The following is a 23,517-nucleotide window of genomic DNA, read 5'->3' as shown; positions in this document are numbered from 1 at the left end:
CTATTTTACTTTGTGCACTGCTATGAATTTATATTTTGACGGTTTGCCTTCAAACAAGGTAATGGCTTTGATGCTCCTGCTTCCTCAGAACAAATTGCTTATGCTGTTAGAAACACACCTAACAAAGTCATCAACCTCAACGTCTTTCGTGTAACGGAGGAGATTGTGAAAACTGCCATCGGAAAATTAAAATATTCGTTAGTGGCCGGACCTGACGGAATTCCATCTTGTATCCTGAAAAAGTGTTCTACTGTACTCGCTAGACCTCTCTCACTGTTGTTCAATGCTTCAATTCAGCAGTGTAAGTTCCCTACTCTATGGAAAGAATCAGTAATGTTCCCTGTACACAAGAAGGGTGATAAGCGCAACGTACAAAACTATCGAGGGATTACATCGTTATGCTCAAGTTCTAAAGTTCTCGAGATAATCGTGAACGACGCTTTGTTCGCTAGCTGCCAACACTACATTTCCTCAGACCAGCATGGTTTTTTTCCAAAACGTTCAGTTTCCACGAATCTCGTCGATTTCGTCTCGTTCTGCCTGCGCAACATGAATGAAGGGGTGCAAATTGATGCAGTGTATACGGACCTGAAAGCTGCGTTTGATCGGGTGGATCACGGCATCCTCCTTGCTAGGCTGGAGAAGCTGGGAGTTTCCGCACCGTTCTGCAAGTGGCTACGTTCGTACCTAACACACCGTAGGCTAAGTGTGAAGATCGGATCAGAGGTCTCCGACTCGTTCAACAACATCTCTGGCAAGCCACAGGGGAGCAACCTTGGACCCTTGCTCTTTTCTCTTTGTATAAACGAACTATCAGCTCTTCTGCCACCTGGCTGTCGATCTTTCTATGCTGACGATGTAAAAATCTTTAAAGCAATTAAAAGGGACTCCGACTGCATTGAACTGCAACGCCTTGTGGATAAATTTGAAGATTGGTGCTCGAAAAACATGCTTACCGTCAGCATCTCAAAGTGCTTCGCCATCTCGTTTCATCGTAAAAATAAGCCCATAGCTTTTAGCTACAACATGGCAGGACATTTGTTACAACGCGTCTATCACATTCGTGATCTTGGTGTCGTCCTGGATAGCGCACTAACCTTCCGTATACACTACAACGACATTATCTCCAGAGCCAATAAGCAACTTGGATTTATTTTTAAAATGGCCAAGGAATTTCGTGACCCGTACTGTTTTCGATCTTTGTACTATGCACTTGTAAGGTCTGTTTTGGAATTCGGATCAGTGATCTGGTGTCCATATCAACAAATTTGGATCACTAGAATCGAAGCAGTGCAGAAAAAATTTCTACGGTATGCTTTGCGCAGTCTTCCATGGCGCGATCCCAGAAACCTTCCGCCATATGAGGAACGCTGCCGTCTGCTTAACTTGGAGAGTCTTGAAAGAAGACGTGCCAACGCTCAAGCCACGTTCCTGGCTAGATTGCTACTAGGAGATATTGACAGCCCCGCTCTTCTGAGCCAACTAAATCTGTATGCTCCTGAACGACCCCTCAGAACCAGGTATTTCCTGCACCTGCAGGGACGGAATGCAAACTACGGACTGTACGACCCTATCCGATTTATGGCAATGCGGCGGTTTAACGAACTCTACGGTTGGTTCGATTTCAACATGACGCCTAATAATTTTCAACGACGACTCTCTCGTAGACGATAAATTTGTAATTGTATTATTGTATGTATTTACTGTCATATGTGTTTATATCATGAAGACCACCTTGTGTCCGATGATTTTTTTACAAATAAACAAATAAACAAAAGATTAGCTTTTGTCCGAAGAGCTATCACCTTTCGTCGCGCCAAGAACCTTACTCTTTCTTGCTTATCTCCATTTGTCCACCCCCTGTTGTGGGTGGATGGAAACCGTTGACGCGCGGCTACGTACGTCGTTGGGGAAAACTGGTCGCAATACGGTGTTCCAACTACTCTCTTGACAATTTATTATGTGACATTCAATGGGACCCTTCTGTAACCCTTCTGCCCAAACCAGTAGGATTATTAATTTGAAAATGTGTATACCCAAATATGTACGTTATCAATAGAACAACTTACTAACTGGACCATTTTGAGCGCTTTTGAAATCACTCGAATAATATTTTGTTTTTTTTTTTCAACACAATTGCCTTGTTGTCTCTATAAACGACATCATTAATACAAATCATACCTAAATAAAGTATTTCTTATTAACCCATTTCCTCCCAGCGTTGCGAAAACGCAACGCACTTTCATTCGTTTCTAGAGAAGACCCGGTTGAAAATATCAACTTGGACCCTGAGAAACAAAGAAAGATTGGAAAAAAATCTAATCGACCTGTTTTTGCTCAAAGGTCAGATGTTACATGTAACATAATTACAGCCGTGACAAAACAACAGGTTTTGCTATTTTTCAGACAGTTAAGGAAAAATGCTCATAAAACTCGATTTTACCTCTATTAACGCGTGACCTATTAATTAGTGTTAGTAAGAATCGGTTGCTTGAAAAAAAAAAATTTGTTTCATAATTTTGATTATTTTTGTAATTTTCAGATAGGTTTGAAGCTTTGCGTTGCGAAAACGCAACGCTAGGAAGTAACGATATTCAAAATTTGCAACGGGAACGTTTGTTTTCGTTCGTTCGCTGCGGTGTTTCATTTGATGTCGTTGCTTTTTAGTAAACAAATGAATGTTAATCTTATCTTTCGCTTATTTGAAATATTCCGGAAACATTATAAAAGTTTACATAACATAGAATTCGCAGCTTCCAACACTGATGGCAAATGCAGAAGCCATTGTGATAAGAGCGTGATAAAATTGTTAAAGTACCTTTGCCTCCGGAATATCTGGGGGAATTGAGTGATGGCAACGACAGTTTCATGGACCCAAATTTAATGTTACAACTTTTCCGGAACGTGTTGGTAGGCATTTAATCATCTGCGATGACATGCATTTAGCATTCAAACTGCATACTATTACCCTTATTCTGCGAGTCACATGACTCAATACGACAATTGTCACTTGCCGTGACTCGCCACGGCGAGTCGAGTCACCTAAGTGACAATCGTGTCACCTAGGTAAGAAACCCTTGTCACCTAAATGACAAGGCGAGTCACCTAGGTGACAATTGTCACCTGATTCGCGGTGACTGCAACATAGTCACGTCACTCGCCTCGCAGAATAAGGGTATATGTGTCTAGTGCAAAGATGGTATCCAACCCAAATGTTTTGATATTTATCATAAAACATAACATGTAATACTCTAAGCCGTTCATTTAATCTTTATTAATACTCAAAATCACAGAAAAAAATTCCAAATTTGATTTAACGGTGTAAAAGTATGAAGCATTTATATGCATAATAATGCAGGTATGCAAAAACGGTATACCCTTAATGCCCAGCGTTGCGTTTTCGCAACGTAGCGTTGCGGGACACAGGGTCAAAATTAAAAATACATGTCAGTGGTTTTTTCTTAGTTGACCTAAAAGAGAATTTTCCTGAAAGTTTCAAATTTCTATCCCTGCTGGGAAAAGTCTGGGGCTTAATGGGTTAAGCGCCTGAAACTTTTGTCTTACTAGACGTAATGCCATAAAGCTTTGAATTGAATTGAACCTGGAAGTAAAAAGATTTGCTGTTTCAATCGTAAAAACAGATCGTTATGTTAATCTCCACTGTGTTCATCCAATCGAAAGTAACATAAAAAGCGTGTTCAACCGTACCGTAGTTTCCATAATTAACATTGCATTATCAAGGTCGAGCTGCCTTTTATACTTCGACGACGATAATAACCATGACACATTCAATCTGTTAGTCAAATCTATTGGAATCAGCATTGTCATTAAATGGTATTATGCTTGTTTTTCATTGCAGTGGTTCTGACGTTCGTTAACTGTTGGGACGTGAAATGGGCTACTGCCGTCCAGGACATCTTCACCTACGCCAAATTGCTGGCTCTATTCATCATTATAGGTACCGGAGCATTCTATCTGTTCAAAGGTAAGTGAACCCCTTGTGTGAGTACTTGTTCAGGCTGCCATTTGATCATATAGTTTTGAATTTACGAGACATGCAATAGATTCTGATATGAAATTCAAATAGGGTTCGAAGGAGAATACGCGTGACCGCCAGCATTGATCAGCACGGAGACTTGTTGCGAACAAATGTTTCCAGGTTGTTAGCATTTTGAAACAGGTGTCAACTTTGTCGCTCGCTGAAATCATGAGCAATGGCAGCTTGAATTGTTTTCACATCTTATTCGATAAACAAATACGAGATTATTTATGACCGAGTTCGATTCAACAAGCTTCCAGTTTGCTAATTTGCGTTATTTGTTTTTCCACGAGTAGTCAATAGTATGAAGAGATATTCCGAAGAAATCATACGAGTCTGTCGCTAAGCAATCATATGGTAGCACAGAATATACACAGAAAATCAAATATGGTTCTTGAGTTTGTGGAATAAATCGGCCCTAGTGGCTTTAATGAAACTGAACAACACTCATAAATTCTATTATTATTCCGGTCTCGTATACCTATTGCTATCTTTTCGACAGAGGCAAACACTTTCACTTTGCGGTCACATAATCGCAAATTTGTTCTTATAGCCGCTCAGCCATTCTTTAATCAAATCATCCCACCAGCAATTTGAATGAATTACTCGAGAATTCACTTTGATCGTCGTATCGCAGACACGACTCCGGCGATCAAATCATATCTTAACAGCTTAAATAAGAAAGAGTGACGTGATTTCCTCTGATTTGTATAATTTGCAGGCAACACGGAGTACTTTACCTTCGACAACACGAAAACTGAGGTCACCTCGCTGGCACTATCGTTCTATTCTGGTTTATTCGCCTACAATGGATGGTAAGTTCGAGAATAAAATATTATTATATGTATAATTGAGCGAACTGATGCTCCAACAGTAGCGATTCAGCATAGTTTAACTTAATATTAATATTTATTCTCTCGATTTATCACTACCAGGAACTATCTGAACTTCATCATAGAAGAACTTAAGGATCCTGTAAAAAATCTACCTCGTGCCATCGCCATCTCCTGTACTCTAGTCACGGTAGTGTACGTCTGCACTAACGTATCCTTCTATACTGTCCTATCGCCGGAGGAAGTGCTTGGTTCGGAAGCGGTTGCTGTTACCTTCGCAGATCGCGTATTCGGAATATTCGCATGGACCATACCAGGTAGGACGTGCTTTTATAATATGCATTCTACTGTCATATCTAATTAGCCGTACAGTCTATTAACCAATCAACTCGAGCATGATTGATTCGTCTCCAATTCTATGCGCTAATACATATTACATCGACATACACTGGCTTAAAACTATTCAACTGTCGTCTAGCGAAATCAATGCAAAAATGTTACAGTCATTACCGCGTACCAGAAAACCAAGTAAAATCGACCTTCCTCGACTTTTTACTGAAAAGCTGTTTTTTGCAAATTTTGTAATGCATTCTGAATACACATGTTATTTGTTACATTACGTTGAGTCAATTAGGAATGGGGTGTTTATAAGCAATATGCATTTTTGTTACAATATGGTTGATTCATATAGTTTGCCTTGAGTTGCTCTGAGTATTCAATTCTTAATTTAAAACCAAAATGTTTTCTTTTTCCAAACTAACTAAGATTTGAAAATAAATTCTAGCAAATTGTAATTGAAAGTATATATGTATATTTCAAGTCAAATTTATTCGTGTCCATGGATCCCCACTAAAAGCAATTTCCTTTTAACTGTACACTCCGATTTTGTCTTTCCCCTTCTTCCGTAGTTTTTGTGGCGCTTTCCACCTTCGGTGCCGTTAATGGAATCCTGCTGACGTCATCGCGGCTTTTCTATGCGGGTGCCTGCGAAGGCCAAATGCCCGAGATTCTAACAATGATTCAAATTCAACGATTAACGCCAACCCCTGCCGTGTTGATTATGGCGCTACTATCGATGGTGTACCTGACAGTCTCGGATATTTTCGCATTGATCAACTACGTAGGATTTGCAACATGGGTAAGATACTGTTCATATCATTAGCATTTGAAAGATGATTTACAGTGTTTTTTTTCTATTTCTATTTAGCTGAGTATCGGAGTTGCTGTCCTCTGTCTACCATGGCTGCGCTGGAAGCAACCGGATTTAACCCGTCCAATTAAGGTCAATCTGCTGTTTCCAATTTTCTACCTAATCGCCACAGTATTCGTCACCGTAGTTCCTATGATTGCTAGCCCAGTCGAGACTGGCTACGGACTACTTATGATTCTGTCCAGTATTCCCGTCTACTTTTTATTCATCGCGTGGCGAAACAAACCGAAATGGTTCAACCATTCAATGGGTAAGTCCTATCGATATGTCTCGTGACAACGCCCCAAAATTCTCTACCGAATAACTCGCAAAAGTTCACTTTCACTTACTCATAGATTCAGTTGAACTTATATTGGGTGCAAAGCGTAGCTTTTTTGCAAACACATCAGTTCAACTTGCTGTGCAAGTCCGAATCAACTTTTTAATTGGCCAACGCTTTTTCTAAATTATGATTCTATTTATTTATTTTCATGTTCTATTCATTGATCGTGGAATTACTGAAAAACCTCACACGTACACCACCCACTTGCTGCTATCTCTGTTTCCTACTATCTCGCTATCCCACGGATTGTGACTTTTGCAGGAGGAGTCACGAAATGTTTACAGAAGTTGATGATGGTGGTGCGACCGAAACAAAAATAAATTTCGCTTACCGCACCGCACAGTCAGTTGGAAAAGGTTTTTATCTTTTACTTTTCAATTGTTATGATTTACTAATTTAGTTATAGGCTCTAGTGGTAACTACCATTCTTTACTAATGTTTCTTACTGCATGATTTTGTTTTTCGAATCTTTCTATCAATGTATCGATTTGGCTAGCTCATGTTACGACTCTTAAGGTCTTAGGTATCAATATCGTACCTCACTTTGGGATCAGGAATCACAATCAATATCCATATGCAACCTTCTATCTATTGATATCCGAGTTTTTATTGGATTATATTGAATCAACTTGCCAGTTCTATTTTTTTTTAATTTAAATTCTGTACAATCACAATCCTGTACATGCAAACGTATTCATTGTCTTCCAATTGACAAGAATAATTCAGGGAAGAATAGAACAGAACCTTAAGAGTCCGACAGAATGCCCCAGGCACCAATATAATTGAAATACACACAAAGACTACTTCACAGTTTCCGTAAAGTTGGACATGAATTAGAATTTGACAGTTCGTTTATACCACGCTGATCCTCACTATGAACGATGTGAACAATTCCCGATTATTGTTTGGTTTATCACATGAAGCGAAAATTTTCAAAATGGTGCGGGATATTGGAAGATGAATTTTTGTCCAGCACAGTATTGACGATTATACCTACCTCATTTCATATTTATGTTTACTAATGCACATTACACTTTTTTCTTTCTTTTTTCTAACGACGTATAGCAGTCGGCTTAACTTTTCTGTTGGGGAAGAATTAATGCTTAATGCGAGAAACGTCTTTTAGACGGCTTAGTGGTGTAATTGGTTAACCAACACGCTCAACTAGAGATTGGGAGCTGTGAGTTCGACTCTCACCTTCGCTAAGTCTATATTTTTGGCCTAATATCAAGAATTTTCAGTTTTCCTGAATCTACATTTCTCGCATTAAGCATTTATTCTTCCCCAGCACATTATACTTACTTTACTTTTTCGGCGACAATCCGCTTATCGAATCCATCTCGAATTCAGGAGCCATCAATATTGTTTTTGCTGGTCTCTCATCCGGCATCCTTGCTACATTGCCAGCCCATTGTAGCCTGCCGAATTTTAGTCGCTTCACAATATCCGTATCTTTGTTCACTTGGTATATTTCATGATTCATGCGCCTGCGCCACACTCCTTCGTCTAATATGCCGCCAAGAATTGATCGCAGGATCTTACACTCGAAAACCGATGATATCGATGTCGTCCGCAAACCCTAGAAGCATATAAGATTTCGTGATGAAGGTACCGCTTCTCTGCACGCCCGCCCCTTCGAATAGCACCTTCCAATGCAATGTTGAACAGCAAGTTCAATAGTCCGTCACCTTGCTTCAAACCATCTAACGTCACAAACGAGCCCGATGTCCCACCCGCTATCCTGACGCTTGATTTTGAACCATCAAGAGTAGCACGTATCAGCCTAATCAGTTTTGTTGGAAAACCTCGTTCAAGCATAATCTGCCACAGCTCGTTTCGTTTAACTGAATCGTACGCCGCCCTGAAGTTTATAAACAAATGATGAGTCTGCAAATTGAATGCCCGGAATTTATCGAGGATCTGTCGCAAGGTGAACATTTGGTCCGTCGTGGAGCGTCCATCTCGAAAACCGCACTGGTATTCGCCAACAAAGGTTTCCTGCAACGGCCTCAGTCTGAGAAACAAGATGCGGGAAAGAATTGTGTATGCAGAATTGAGGAGAGTAATACCTCGATAATTGCTGCATTCGAGTCGATGGCCCTTTTTGTAAATTGGGCATATGAGATCTTCCAACCGGTCCGTAGGTAATTCCTCCTCAGTTCATACCTTTAGTACAACCTAATGGATTGCACAAGACAGCCGTTCGCTCCCGACTTTCAAAAGTTCGGCGGGGATGCCGTCCTTTCCAGCTGCTTTGCAGTTTTCAGCTCACTCGCTGCTTTCCTAACCTCGTCCAAAGTTGGTGGATCCACAGCTTGTCCATCATCCTCAATCGCTATCCTGTTTCTGTTGACCGTTCCATCTTGTTCACCATTCAACAAAGCATCGAAATATTGTTTCCAACGCAACGCCTAGCCACCTCCGATTTTTCGGTAATCAGGTTCCCCTCCTTGTCGTTGCACATAACAGGAGTTAGCACGATCTGGTTCCTGATTCCGTTGACCGTATTAAAGAAGCTTCTCGTATCGTGCCTTTCGAAGCAATTCTCCGCCTCCGCAAGAACGCGATCCCAGTGCTGACGTTTCTTACGACGGTGAAGTCTCTTTTCGGCAGCTCTAGCATCTCGGTATCTTTCTGTGCTTTGGCGTGTCACAGTTGCAGCCAAAATGTGACTTCTGGCTCGATTCTTCTCATCAGTCACTCGCTGGCATTCTGCGTCAAACCACTCACTGGAACGGGCTGCAGCAGTAGTACCCAACACTTCTCGCGCTGTAGTACTGATCGCGTCGTGGATGTGTCTCCTCTGTTCGTTCCGGTTCTCTCCAAGATTTTCACCGATCCGCTCATCAGTCTTCCGAGAGTACTCTGCAGCAACTCCCTCCGCTGATAACCGCCGAATGTTCAGTCGTATCTTCCTCGTTGGCTTCGATTTGAATACGTTGGACAACCGGGCGCGGATTTTGCTTACTACGAGATAGTGGTCCGAGTCAACGTTTGGTCCCCAGAAGGATCGCACGTCTGCGACATCAGAAAGGTGCCGGCTATCTACCAGAACGTGGTCGATCTGAGAGCAGGCCTCTCCATTAGGGTGTTTCCAGGTGTGCTTCCAAATGTTGCATCGTGCAAAATGGGTACTACAGATAACCATTCCTCTGGCTGCAGCGAAGTTGATAAGCCTCAGGCCATTGTCGTTCGTGGTAGGATGGAGGCTTTAACTACCAATAACGGGACGAAAGAACTCTTCACGTCCGACATGTGCATTTGTATCCCCGATGACTATCTTTATGTCACGTCTTGGGTACTCTCCATATGTCCTGTCGAGAAGATCATATAACGCCTCTTTTACGTCATCGGGCTTGTCGTTCGTCGGTGCGTACACATTTATCAGACTGTAGTTAAAGAATTTGCCCTTAATTCTCAACACGCATGGACGGTCATTGATGGGCCTCCACCTAATGACACGCTTCGTTTGTTTTCCATGTAATACGAATCCGACTCCATGCTCTGCTTTATCGCCGCCACTGTAGTAGATGTGATACTTGAATGTCGTGCCCGCAATAGGATCTACTGCCCGGAATTCACGTTCTCCCGTCTTCGGCCACCGCACTTCCTGGATGGCTGCAACCTCGACCTTCATCTTCTGCAGCTCTCTTGCCAGGATACCCGCGCGTGCCGGTTCAAGTAGAAACCTGACATTCCAAGTACTAAGTTTCCAGTAATCGTTGTCCTTTTTCTTTTGCCTGGGTCCATGCCGATTATCCGGTTGTAGTTCCCTTCCTGAATTGCTCCTAGCAAAAGTTCTTTAAGCATACTGCCTTACTGGGGCTGCGATGCCTAGTCTCGCGGACAGGGCTACTGTCTTGGCTATAGCTGGCGAGACACAGCGTTTCATAAGTCAGCCGTCCGCTCCGGATCAGTCGCTGTTGTATGCCGCCCCTAACCTAGGATACAGCCGCATATCTGGTACGGAAACGGCGATTCACCGTGCAGTGGAATCACCGTCGCTAGCCACCCCTAACCTGGAGTCAGACGCTCATGGCTGGCAAGGCTGTTTCTTTTGCCATGCTGAATGATGCATGAGTGCCTCCTTCTCTGTCGGTATACGACCTTAGCTTCCACCGGGGTTGGTAACCCGATCTCCACCAAGGTTGCTCGTATTCCGGCTGGTACCACGAGGAGGCAGGGAGAGGAGTTGCTGGATAAGAGGCTAATGACCACTGTGGGGTCTATTTTATAACTGCAGGTACGCGAGGTACCGATGTTACCGATGTGTAAATTAATTAAAACTTCGGAGCAATGTTTTCGTTTGCTGTTGTCGGCAGTTCAAAATGGATGAATGATTCACATTTGATTTCATTCACCATTGGCGAGAATAAATGAATGCAGGGAACAGCACGAACATGAACGCAAATGATTCGCTTGAATCGTTGGTTTCAGGTTGGCAATGCTGAGTTCATTTCATCTGTACTAGAACCAGCAAAGAATAACCAGCATATTGCATCAATTCAGGCGTGTTACATAAATTAAATATGAGATTTCTAAGTACTGTGTAGATCATCCGCAACAAAAACCTTGGGTATAAATTTCTTTCACTCTTAACCCTTTTTTTACTAACAGACTTCGCAATAGGGCTGTCTAACCGGTAGTACCAGTAGTACCGAAACCGGTAATACCTACCAATTTTTGGATACCGAAATACCGGTTTTGGAAAGGCAAAAAACCGGTATTTCCGGTACATTCTAATTTCCTAAATCTTTCGAGTGATATATTGATTAAACAAGTAGATAAAAGCTTTAATCTCGAAAAGTGGGATTGATTACAAAGAAGAGAAGATCTGTGAACGATGATGAAGAGGATGACGCTATGCAAGGGTGTTACGGTTTGGGGATGCAAGAGAAATTCGTGAAGAGACTATAGACCGAGCATTAATTAGGCTAGAAGCTACAATACTGGAATTTTTGAAAATAGTTATAAGCGAGTTTTTCTACTATAAATTTGTAAAAATGAAAGGAAAATTCCTAGTGCGCTTAGAGCCGTTCATCCGACTTCGATGGAAGCGGAAGATTTTTCAATTGTTGGAAGCGTTGGCAACAAAATTAGTTCTACGGAGCGACAAGCAGCAGTCGACTTGCCCATAATGCGACAATCTGCACTTCAGGTCACACCGCTCGGTTAGCTTCGAATTACTCCAATAACCGGCTGCGAAGTCTGTCAATAAAGAAGGGTCAAGACTTAAAGACGTTTATGCCCCAAAGGCTGTGCTTTGCGCTTCAGGCCATGTCGCCTGGAAAACATACTGCATGCTTATTTCTCAATACGATAGTTATTCACTACCAGGGGACCTCAAGATCATCATCGGGAATATGATCGCCAAGATCCTGCGCAACGTGATGCACAAGCTTTGCACCTTCTCGAGTCCTGGTGATCACAAGCACTTTCTTTCCCCGTAAAGCTGTCCACAAAGCCATCTAGTGACACCTGACTAAAAACATTGAACGTTGACTATATTCACGTCAATGACCAATTTTACACGAACATCGCCAACATACGCTCCCTACGGGGTACGGATACTGACTCGGATCATTACCTAATAGCAGTACAAGTGTGCTCAAAACTACCTCGCAAGCCGCCCTCCTCGGATCAATATTCGGTAATTAGACAACCCGCTAGTTGCCGAAAGCTACGGGCGCCAAATAGCAAAAGAACTAAACTAATCGATTGGTTTCACGTGAAATGCCAACAAGCTAAGGAGAGGAAAAAAGAGCTTGGAAAAACTATCTAAGCACGAAGGAGAATTTGACCAAGTATCAACGAGCGAGGAATGAATTGACCACGATTCTGAGGAAGAGAAAGTACCAGAAGAATGTCGTGAAGAGCTAGAACAACTATTCCGGGTTAATGAGACACGGAAGCTCTATGAGAAGGTGAACCAATCTCGTAAAGGATACACAACGAAGACTGATATGCGTAGAGACGGGCTGGGAAACCTGGTCACAAACCAGCGCGAGGTGGTTGACAGGTTGAAACAATTTTTCGATGCGATGTCAATGGCAATACAATACAATACAAGATGGAACGGAAGTTAACTGAGGAATTCCTATAAACGATTACAGCGTCCCGACACCCGATCTCGAAGAGATCCGGCGAGAAATCGGTTAGCTGAAGAATTATAGAGCTGCCGGCAAGCTCCAACTCCTGACAGAACTCTACAAAAATGGCAAGGAACCGGATAATTTCAAAGATTTGCGAGGAGCTACCAGTAGAATGAATAAAACGTGAGGTTGCTCCTATCTATAAAAAGAGCGATAGACTCGATTGCTGTATTTACCGCGGGATTACACTAATCAACGCCGCTTACGAGGTACTCTCCCAGATTTTATTACGTCGTCTATCCTCAATAGCAAAAGAATTCGTAGGTCAGAATTAGGTGGACCCGTGCTACTACGAATATAATTTAGACTCTCTTAATCTAACACAAAAGTCGGCAGTACAACATGCTTAAGCATCATATTTTCGTATATTTCAAGGCGGCATGCGATATAGTCGATCGCGAACAGTCATGGTGAATAATGCACGAGAACAACTTACTAGACAAATTCACGCGGTTAATTAAATCTACCAGGGAGCGAGTGTTTCTTGTGTGTTTCTGGGGCACTCTCGAGTTCCTTCGAATCGGTCAGAGGATTACGGCGAGGGGATCGATTCTCCCGTATGTTATTCAACATTGCTATTGAAGGTGTGATCCGGTGAGCGGCCATCGAAACAAGAGGAAAAAGTAGCCAACTCCTAGCCTTCACGGACATTCTCGACATCATTACAGGCAATCTTCGCCAGACTAAACACGGAGAATAGGAGAATTGGGCTACAAATCGGTGCGTTGAAAACCAAATATATGGTAGGAAGAGGCACCAGAGGAAAACAACGTTCGCCTCCCACGGATAGTGACTATTGACGACAATGAACTGAAAGTGGTTAATGAGTTCGTATATTTCGGATCTCTGGTCACCGTCACGAGCAACGACGCATTAAAGTTGGCCTACTTTTTCCTCCGCTTTGGTCAAGGCGCATACGTCCACCGTACAACGTACATCTGCCAAACGTTGGGAGATTACGAGGACCGACACATCGCAAGGATGCCGGATAACTGTCCACTGGAAATATGTTCTCTTCAAGAACCCCACCAGCAGCAGCAATGGGCCAACTATTCGGCGCTAGATGGCTTTACCAGGTTTAAGCCGACTTGCGTGTGTCGAGACGCTCAGCGAATTGACGACAAGTAGCTCGGGACTGAGTACAGTCAAGAGCCACTCCGAAAATTTTTAATTTATACGGCACGTAACATTCGCAATAAAGGCGACTTTAGTGTATTTCAAAATCTATCCGCATTTAATTATAAAAATTGGGACACACGATTTGTAAAATCTACAACAAAAATTTTAAAACAAATAATATATTTTTACAACGAAAATCAAACAAAAGCAAGTGTGCATGCCATTAACAACAAAACACGTGGTAAATAAATTGGAAAGTCCAAGGCGGAATACGCATTCAAAATAAGTGAACTTACTCGACTACCATCAAATAGCTCTTTTTTACTTCTCTGTGTGATATTTTCATTTGATATAACATAAAACCTACAAAACAATGTAAGCACCAATCTGCACATACAGCTACTAATCAATGCACATGCACCGAATCGTAAGTTAAATGAAATGTAACTGTTTCTACTAACCTTGCGGTAGCGTTTAATCCATTCAACAGCGTTTGCTCATGTTTATAACACTAGTTATTTCCTTTGCTTACAATAATAAACAATATGAATTGACGTTTTATAAAGACTTCATAAAATGTTTAAAAAAACGTAAGCTATTTTGTACTAATGCAGTTTAAATATTTCTATTCCTTCGGCAAACCTAGTGGCCATCACTCGCTTCCTGCAGAAAATGCTCATGGTCGTTGGAAAGACCAAACCAGCTCAGGTTTAAATCAAATCACCTTCATAGTAGCGGATCCACACAAGCTAAACTACTTCCGAAGTCATAAACGCCATAAAGCATAGCATGTATTACGTTTAGGAAAATCTCCATGCAGAGATGTTTAAACCGGACCAGAACACAAAAATTACGAAATAGTACCGGAAATGTCAAGTGATAAATTTTCAGTTTAAATCACAAAGTGGTGAGATGTATAACTTAGCGTTATTTTCGAATATGTTGTAGTGTAGTATTTCATTGTTAGACTCGTTTTAAAAGATAACCATTCTACAAAGGCTGTTTGTGTCTCAGCAGAAACGTTACATTCCAATAGTGTTTTAATAGGCTACATGGTATGAGTATTTGTTTTGTCTTATTTTATGTGTATGTTTATAAACTGTCATCGCACAATACAAAATGTTCCTTTTTAACACTGATTGATTAGTTATTTCATTAAGTTGTGAACAAGGGCAGGAAATCTCCAACCAGGCTCGATATAAAAAGAGGAAACAAGGTGTTCATTTACAATGACTGAAAATCCACTAAATTTGGAACCCAAAACCAGTAAATGACTGAGTGTTGAAAATAAAACATTCCGTATTCAAGTGATTTCGTTATTGTGTGCATAAAATTAGAAATATCTTTTATCTTACAAGCGACTAATTCGAGGTTAGTTTCATATCACAACGAAAATAATAATTTTATCTAAACACCTGGCTTGACAAAAAACTTGTCATATAAGCACAACAGAAGAAACCGTTTTATTGACCAAGAGATATCATTTTCCTGTATTTAAGTTACTATAACAACTTCAATACTAACCAAATTAAATGCAAACCATGCCGCTTCAAAGAACAAATCTAAGCCACTATTTGGTCAAAACCAACTATTGTAATTAAATTTATAATAATAATTGTTTTTATTGAGGTACAGCTTTGCACCACACATATCATAAACCAACCGGAATCTCAAAACAAAACAAGTGCACGTTGTATCTTTGTTAAGTAACTCTTTATTGTTCAAATTGGTACACAATTTCAAACTGTAAAACTCTAACGCTAAATTGAAGGATAACGTGGCAATCTAGAATCCAATCTTCTGGTTCTAGCACAAACTCAAATTATATATACAAAAAGTAACCAACTCAAATTTTAATCTCTAAGAGAAATGTTTTACGTGTGTTTAATTCAATGTGGCTGCGTTTATACTCGCTTGTCTCAAAGCGAAATAAATGGCTTGTTCATCTGATCTGCCATACTAAATGCTATTAAAATTATTAATTGTTCGGAAACCGATTTGGTATGATGAAAATGGTGTTTCAAAAAACGGTTACCAATTAAAAATCGTACTCTATACGTTCGTTGAATCACCGGCAGCAACTAAAGTAAAGTAAACGGTTGAACTGATTGCAAAATAATATTGTTGACAATAATGTAAAGTTTAGTGTATAGCATGAGAAAATTTATTAAACGAAGCATACGGTAGGATTTCAAGACATATGCCAACCTGTATATACACATTATATTGCATTATACACGGCAGGAACAAGCATATGCTTAAAAAAAACGAATTAGTAAAATACATTCATATAAATGCTATATCATATTGAAGTCATAATTAACTGAACATAAATTTACAGCCAACTCCATACTCACGCATTCCAGTACATGCTAGCATAAATGTAAAATTAACTCTAAGAAACGATGTTGAAGCCTCTGCTTGAGCAAACGTATGGCCAAGAACAGCACCCTTAGTTACAATGGAAAAGCAATTGAAGACCCTATAGTTGATACATATTAAATCTGGTGTAGTTTTTGGAAAACGTTTGGCAATTTGGCTTTACCCATATCATTAGGTAAAATCTTATTACTTAGCATGTTATTTAACTTAAGTCCAACGACCATACAATCTTCTAGGCACGCAATTGAATTACATCGAAACTAATTTAAAAGAAAAAAAGGTTATAAAAGACATCAACGACTAATTACTCCCGAAACTGTATTACGTTTCAACCCATCTTGCCAAACTTTTCCATTCTATACCACAATTTCAAGTGCTTCTGCAGCGAGATTGACAAGACACGATTGCGTACGTGAAATGAATGGAACTAAGTTTTAGAAATCAGTAAAATAAAATGTAGTAATGCAAATGAAGTTCAACTTTCTTTGTACTAATGTTCCTTGGAATATCACGGCGCGAAACAGTGCGAGGTATTTTTAACCCATTTCCTGCCAGCGCACAGTGGTTCAAAAGGCGAAATACGTGATCGTGTGATATTGCGCCGAAACGTGAAGCTTTTCGCATGTAGTGTCTTTAGGAACATTTCTTGGTATAATAAGCCTCTTCTTGTGAGAGAAATTTTTGGGTGATTGATTCCCTTAGAAGTGAGATACGAAATTTATTTTCTCTTATATTCGAGATACAGGTGTGGTACTTTCGGCAAAGTTGTTGTAAATATTAATACAAACAACTTTGTCAAAGACACCATACTTGTATCTCTTCATGGAAATTATCTATTAAGTGTTATTCTTGGACAAACCCTTTAAAACAGTTTTTAAACCCTGACTTATTCTGGTCGATTTTGACGTGTTCATAGTGTTCTAGAAAGTTGTTTATCTTGCTAAAATCAACGTTTCTGTAGAACATTATTATATGTTATTTTTCAAGGTTTCGGAGATTTTGAGCTTTTTTGGTGAAAAATAGTACTTCTTTGAGCCTAAAAATTTCCCAAGGTGGCAAATGGTGGCAGATCAAACAACTCCTACCTAAAAGTACAACAAAAACCCTGTAAAAGCAAGTGTCAATTGACTGTATCCGTTTGTATCCTCAAAAGTTATATTTGTTTTAAAAATCCATCTCAGTCATGTTTACAGAACAATTAAACTGTACTTCGGATGCAATAAGCGCCATTTTGTTTACGTTGACAATCTCTTTCTAACAAGTTAAGTTACCAGCAATTTTTTCGCCTATTTTCGAGTCGAAAATGAATGTAGACTTAAAATTATTTAACGCAATTAATAAGAGAAAAACTTCCAAATAACTTACCTATGCCTATTTTGTTCAATTCCTTCGATTGATGTCTTTTCAAAAGAACACACTCTGGCTGGTACCGAATGGCCGAAACACAAATGGTCGAATCACGAATGGCCGAAATCCAAATGGCCGAATTTCAACAACAGTCACAAAAGGTCGAGTCATGAAAGACCGAATTTTTTCGGAATAACTAAGTAAGCAGTACGTCATATATAGTTAATTATGTTAAATAAAGGTGTAGGTGAGACGACTCATGATCAAATGTTGTTTTGAAAAAATGCGGAAGGAGAGATCAATGCAAAATTGAACAAAATAGACTTAAGTTAGTTATTTGGAAGCTTTTCTCTTATTAATTGCGTCCATTTTAAATTTACATTCATTTTCGAATCAGAAATAGGCGAAAAAATTGTTGTTAACTTAACTTGTTAGAAAGCGATTGTCAACGTAAACAAAATGGAGTTTATTGCATCCGAAGTACAGTTTAATTGTTCTGTAAACATGACTGAGATGGATTTTTAAAACAACTATAACTTTTGAGGATACAAACGGATACAGTCAATTGACACTTGCTTTTACAGGGTTTTTGTTGTTCTTTTAGGTAGGAGTTGTTTGATCTGCCACCATTTGCCACCTAGGGAAATTTTTAGGCTCAAAGAAGTACTATTTTTCACCAAAAAAGCTCAAAATCTCCGAAACTTTAGAAAAATAACATAATAATATACTACAGAAACGTTGATTTTAGCAAGATAAACAACTTTCTAGAACACTATGAACACGCCAAAATTGACCAGAATAAGTCAGGGTTTAAAAACTGTGTTAAAGGGTTTGTCCACGAATAACGCTTCATAGATAATTTCCATGAAGAGATACAAGTATGGTGTCTTTGACAAAGTTGTTTGTATTAATATTTACAACAACTTTGCTGAAAGTACCACACCTGTATCTCGAATATAAGAGAAAATAAATTTCGTATCTCACTTTTAAGGGAATCAATCACCTAAAGATTTCTCTCACAAGAAGGGGCTTATTATACCAAGAAATGTTCCTAAAGACACTACATGCGAAAAACTTCACGTTTTGGCGCAATATCACACGATTACGTATTTCGCTGTTTGAACCACTGTGCAGCGTTGCGAATACGCAAATCACTCTTCTATCGACTCTAGGAACAGCTAGGTTTGAGGTATCAACTTGAACCAACTTGAAATCATCTTGAAAACAGATGTGAATGTGAACTTATCGAACTCGAGAAATTTTAGACTTCCATAAAACAAGACCACCAAAAATTACCCATGGTAACACTAGACGAACCTGGGCGAGACAGCCACAGGTCTAGGTTTATTTGTTTACATAGCCACAGGTCTAGGTTTATTTGTTTACCTAAGTCTACTTTCCTTCAGTTGAGTCCGAATGAGCGACATCGAGTAAGGAGAGGATTACCCCTGCGAATGGTACTTTCCACGAAAAGGTTTTCCGTGAAGTGGTACATTCCGCGTAAATGTTTTTCGAAACACTATATTCCGTGTTATCATCAACCGAGAATTGGTTTTCCGCAAAATGGTATTCGGCGAAATGTTATACAATCACGGCGAAAATTTACATGCAATCCGCTTTATTTTATCTGGCTAAGCAATAGGGGATTTTTTTCTACTTTACTGTGAGGAAAAATTCAAAAATTTGGATATTAAACTACCCATGACAGTGGCCCAAAAGGGTGAAAAGTGGGACTTTTTCGTAGTGTATTTTGCTTTATAATTTATGGTCTACAGCACTTTTGTTCGTATGAATATCCCCCTTAATCTAAAGCTGGCTTCAGATAGTATTGGAACAAAAACAATTGCGTGTATTTCAGTGCCCCACCCCCCCCCCAAACGAAAATCCTGGCTACGTCACTGACACACACATTTGACACATTCCAGCGTTCCACATTCCACCCATTGTTACCCTGTGAATCGCCTCCTGTTTCACCAATTTTTTGGCAAATACCTTGTAAAATAGTGTTTTAAAGAGTACTTCATTTTCCACTAGAATGCATGGGATTTGATGAAACATGAACCAATCTACATAGTAGGGATAGTGTCCCGTAACACTGGAATGTGTCATATGCATATATAATGTAAATACATTGTCTGAACATGTGTGACGCGGCGAGGGTCGAGACCAGATGCCGGCTTATGCAGGCAGTCTGTTCAACGTTGCTTTGTGGGGGGGGCGGGAGGGTTAACCGTCAAGCGGGCATCAAAACGAGAGGCACGATTTTCACCAAGTCATAAATGTCGTAAAACGAATTTCTGCAACCGAACAATGGATTCCTACAATCAGTTTTGGAGCCGTTGATAATATGACGGACAGAGAATTGGACAAAGTCGTTCTTTGCTTTCAGCTATCAGCATACTTTTGAGCATAAGAATCTGAAAACCAGAACGGTGTCTATTTTATGCCTGCAGATAATGTATTTCGGTATTGTTTTTTTATGAAACTAGCTTATAATAAATAAATGAACAACTTTTCAAGAACATGTAAAACAAGTTGATTCACTGAGTATCTGTTAAATTGTACATCACCTTCATATCATTGTTTCCGGTAACGTGCTGCTTCCTGAAATAATTAAATTCAACGTCTACACGCAGTATGACAAACTTTTCATATCTAACCTGTACAGAAAATAATGCTGAACAATAAACACCAAATCAAACAGGATTGAAAATAACCCCATACCAAACTTAACAGGATCGCCAGTAATCGACTGCCAGTCGTCTGAAAAAAATTGTTTATTTATGCCAGCGACAATATCCAAAAGTGTTATATCTCAACCAAAGTTCCACGCATTGATCACCATCTGCAGGATTCCAAATAATCCCCCAGCAATATCCAAGAGTCGATTCACAATTGAAAATCCTTCGGTGCTCTTTCGTTTATAGTTTATATACGCCTGAGGAAAGTATTTCACCAGTGTGGTTGATAGCTTTATGTAGCTCAAAACGTACAAAAAATCTAGCCAGTGATACGTTCCCAATAGTACCATGATGAATGACACCAACATTATGACAACATAGCTCCAGATAATTCCTTTGGCAGTCGTGGATACAGAGTTTCCTCCAGACTCATATACATAACATTGTACGATGGTATATCCCGTTGCAAATGATGCATGAATAGCGAATCCTACATCGTTTCCAATTACCGGATTCAGTCCGTAAGGATGACGATTAAAGTACTCTTGCTGAAACCAGTATCTGCTGTCATTTGTGTTCACTCAAGCAAATCTTAAAATTGAACCTCAATATAGCTGTTCCAATACAGAAATGAGTTAAATATTGCATAACTGATGTGACCGACAATGTTGATGTGAAGAAAATCGAAACTTAGACCAACAACACTTCTTTTGCGATAGTTGAGAAGAATCTGTGGATAATATCCAGTAGACCAACATGCCGTATAGCTCCAACCGATCAGCAATGAAATATAAATCATAGGCTGGTTCAATGCGATTTTAAGGTGCACAAATAACCTACGATCATCGACTTCTCCCTTAGGTTCTACCTTTGCCGTAACAACGAATCTGCCTGGGCGTAATCCGTTAGCTTCCAATCGGGATAGATTTCTTCGATAATTTTGTTTCTCATAAATCCTAGTAGTATGTGGCCTCACAAGCACGAAGGTGTTATCTGCTGCATTGAACAATACCGATAGATTTTTACTCCATGAACCACTAAAACATGAAAAAATCAAGAGATTAACTATGGAGCAATCTAGCGTACTAGTTGAACGGACTCGATCCACAAATTTAGGAAAACCGGTTGACTAAACGTGGTAGTATAGTCCTGGGGATCAAACTGTATTCGTAGGTTGTCGGACGTATTAGTCCTCAGTTCGGAGCTGGCTGCTACTTTCCAGCAAATCACTCCCAACCAAGCTACTAACAACATTTTTGGAAGATCCACAGGATGTTACGGCATCAAAGAAACGACTGGGTTGAATATAATGTGTTGTAGTGTCATGGACCAAGCACCTTGCAATCAGCTTGATTTTAATCCAAATGCTAATAGCTGCTGTGCGTGGTTAAGATAAGAATCACGCTAAGAAACATTTGAAAGAAAGTATGAATAGGTGAATCAAATGATCCACACACTTCACAAATCCTGGTAATTTACCTTTGCTGACATATGCATAAGACACATTCCAGCGTTACGGGACACAATTAGTACCCATTGTTATCGTGTGAATCGCCTCCTGTTTCACCAATTTTTTGGCAAGTAGCTTGTAAAATAGTTGTATAAAGAGAACTTCATTTTTCAGTAGAATGCCAGAGATTTGATTAAACAGGAATCAATCTGCATAATTGGGATAGTGTCCCGTAACGCTGGAATGTGTCATAAAAGAAACACTGCGAAAAATGTATAGTAACCTGTTATATACAGTAATGCTTACATTTAGTGAACGGGACACAACACTTATAGTTCTCACAAAACGTACTTTTGTACGTAAAACGTTCTTACATTGGCACGAAGGGGTAATAGGGGCATAATGAGCTTACGGGGCAAAATGGCCCACCCTTCGTTTGGGCATATTGGATAATAAATTTCGCTAATTTGATTAATGAACTTGTTGATAATTTTCTTAATAAGCATCTCAACAAAAATCGCGTTTACAGCGGTTACAGAGCAAAAGTTCTGCCTTTCATCTACCTGCCACTTGAACTGCCATGTTGCCCATGTTGTTCAACTGAAAAAAAAATCGTTAAATAGAAACAATCATAAAATAACCGCTGAATGAAAGCAAAATAGTCACCATTTCTCTTTTCTTCTAAATGTTATAATCTTTTATGTTATTTTCCAGTATTGTCAACTGCAAGGAAAATTGTACCATCCAAAGTGAGATATCGCTCATAAAAGTGCGATTTTGCATTAAATCGTTTCGGTATGTTCGGCGCACTTATTGCTTGGAAAATAACGAAAAAGTGCGCCGAAGATACCGAAACGATTTAATGCATATTAGCACTTTTATGAGCGATATCGCACTTTGGATGGTACAATTTTCCTTGCAATTGACAATACAAACTGGCTAAAATGGTAGCTTTAACTAAAGTGCCCATATTGCCCCGTATGGTGGCCCATTATGCCCCGTATGGTTTTTGAACGAAGCAAAAAGTATCATTTCTTAAACATTTAAATCAAATCATAGTCAATCAATATTGTTAATTTATCAAAGACATGTCAAATCGTAAGTTTATGGCAATTATTAGAATTTTGATTACGCGCTACATGTTTTATGAAGCGTTTTGCTTAGGTGGCCCATATTGCCCCTACCACCCCTAAAAAGTTTTTGTAGTCAGATACAGTAATGTGGTGTTAGTTTTAATGCATGCAACATTATTTACCAGAGGATGTCTTATATAAACCTATAGATTTGAGCACGATATGATTATGTGCGTTTTATGTGAAAGAGGATCTAAAGTTCCCTGGGGACAATGAGTAAACGGGGTAAGTGGGGAAGTGAGCATTTAGAAACGGGGCACTTTTGAAGGCGTGTATTTTTTAGCCGTTCTTTCAATTGAAACACTTTCTAAGGATGAATCGAAGGAAATTATGCCATATTTCATGAAAAAAAATTTAAACACACCATTCATCATTATTTCGAAGAAATTCACTCACTTTACTGTTGATACCACAACGCTCGAAAAAATTGACAGCCCTGCATGAAGGTGAATATAAAGCGCATTCAGCGCATACAGTTTTACCCCTGGTAAAATTCTTTTGTCTGTCATCCCATGGACATGACTACTGAGCTGTTGACAATGTCTGTCTTTCTCAGTTCTCTCTAATTCATTTCATCTGTACTAAAACAGCAAAGAAGGAGCAGTATATTGCATCAATTCAGACTTATTGCATAAATTGAATATATGCTTCAATTGTTTTGGTCACCGTATTCCTTTGTATTTTCTTTCTAATTGATGTAAATCGGTAAAACTTTTAAACTTTCCTCTACTTTTATTACGTTTCGGCTTACTTTATATCTGTTCAGCCATCATCAGATTTATATAAACAAGCTTATAAAAAAGTGCAACACTTTTGTTGCCCGCTGTTATTATTTACGGCGACGCTGCT

General features: G+C 39.6%; 2 protein-coding genes across 2 annotated transcripts in view; one reads left to right on the top strand and one right to left on the bottom strand.

The window, feature by feature from the left end:
- Nucleotides 1-15,920, top strand: part of LOC128733095 (Y+L amino acid transporter 2) — a 49,351-nt gene extending 33,431 nt beyond the window's left edge. The window contains exons 4-10 of the mRNA XM_053826707.1: nucleotides 3,860-3,985; nucleotides 4,761-4,854; nucleotides 4,975-5,189; nucleotides 5,781-6,010; nucleotides 6,080-6,332; nucleotides 6,666-6,760; nucleotides 14,322-15,920. Of these exons, the coding sequence (XP_053682682.1) occupies nucleotides 3,860-3,985; nucleotides 4,761-4,854; nucleotides 4,975-5,189; nucleotides 5,781-6,010; nucleotides 6,080-6,332; nucleotides 6,666-6,724 (977 nt within the window). The 3' untranslated portion in view covers nucleotides 6,725-6,760; nucleotides 14,322-15,920. The remainder of the gene's footprint in view (nucleotides 1-3,859; nucleotides 3,986-4,760; nucleotides 4,855-4,974; nucleotides 5,190-5,780; nucleotides 6,011-6,079; nucleotides 6,333-6,665; nucleotides 6,761-14,321) is intronic.
- Nucleotides 15,921-19,944: 4,024 nt separating this feature from the next.
- LOC128745705 (cystinosin homolog) lies at nucleotides 19,945-21,339 on the bottom strand. Its single transcript, XM_053842785.1, has 5 exons — nucleotides 21,185-21,339; nucleotides 20,690-21,122; nucleotides 20,225-20,633; nucleotides 20,065-20,167; nucleotides 19,945-20,008 (listed from the first exon to the last, which is right to left on the bottom strand). Exons 1-5 carry the CDS (start codon nucleotides 21,337-21,339, stop codon nucleotides 19,945-19,947), a joined length of 1,164 nt encoding a protein of 387 aa, XP_053698760.1.
- Nucleotides 21,340-23,517: the final 2,178 nt, after the last annotated feature.

Source organism: Sabethes cyaneus, chromosome 1 (assembly GCF_943734655.1).
Source record: "Sabethes cyaneus chromosome 1, idSabCyanKW18_F2, whole genome shotgun sequence".
Classification (NCBI taxonomy): domain Eukaryota; kingdom Metazoa; phylum Arthropoda; class Insecta; order Diptera; family Culicidae; genus Sabethes; species Sabethes cyaneus.
Note: the sequence above shows the minus strand (reverse complement) of the source record. Positions and strands in the feature narration are given on the sequence as shown.

Excerpts from the sequence above, each read along its gene's own strand:
- LOC128745705 (XM_053842785.1), bottom strand. The coding sequence starts at position 21,339 with ATGTTGTTAGTAGCTTGGTTGGGAGTGATTTGCTGGAAAGTAGCAGCC. Across the intron at positions 21,123-21,184 it reads TTCCTAAATTTGTGGATCGA|TGGTTCATGGAGTAAAAATC; the intron begins GTCCGTTCAACT and ends TTCATGTTTTAG. Across the intron at positions 20,634-20,689 it reads ATTGGAACAGCTATATTGAG|CAAGAGTACTTTAATCGTCA; the intron begins GTTCAATTTTAA and ends TACTGGTTTCAG.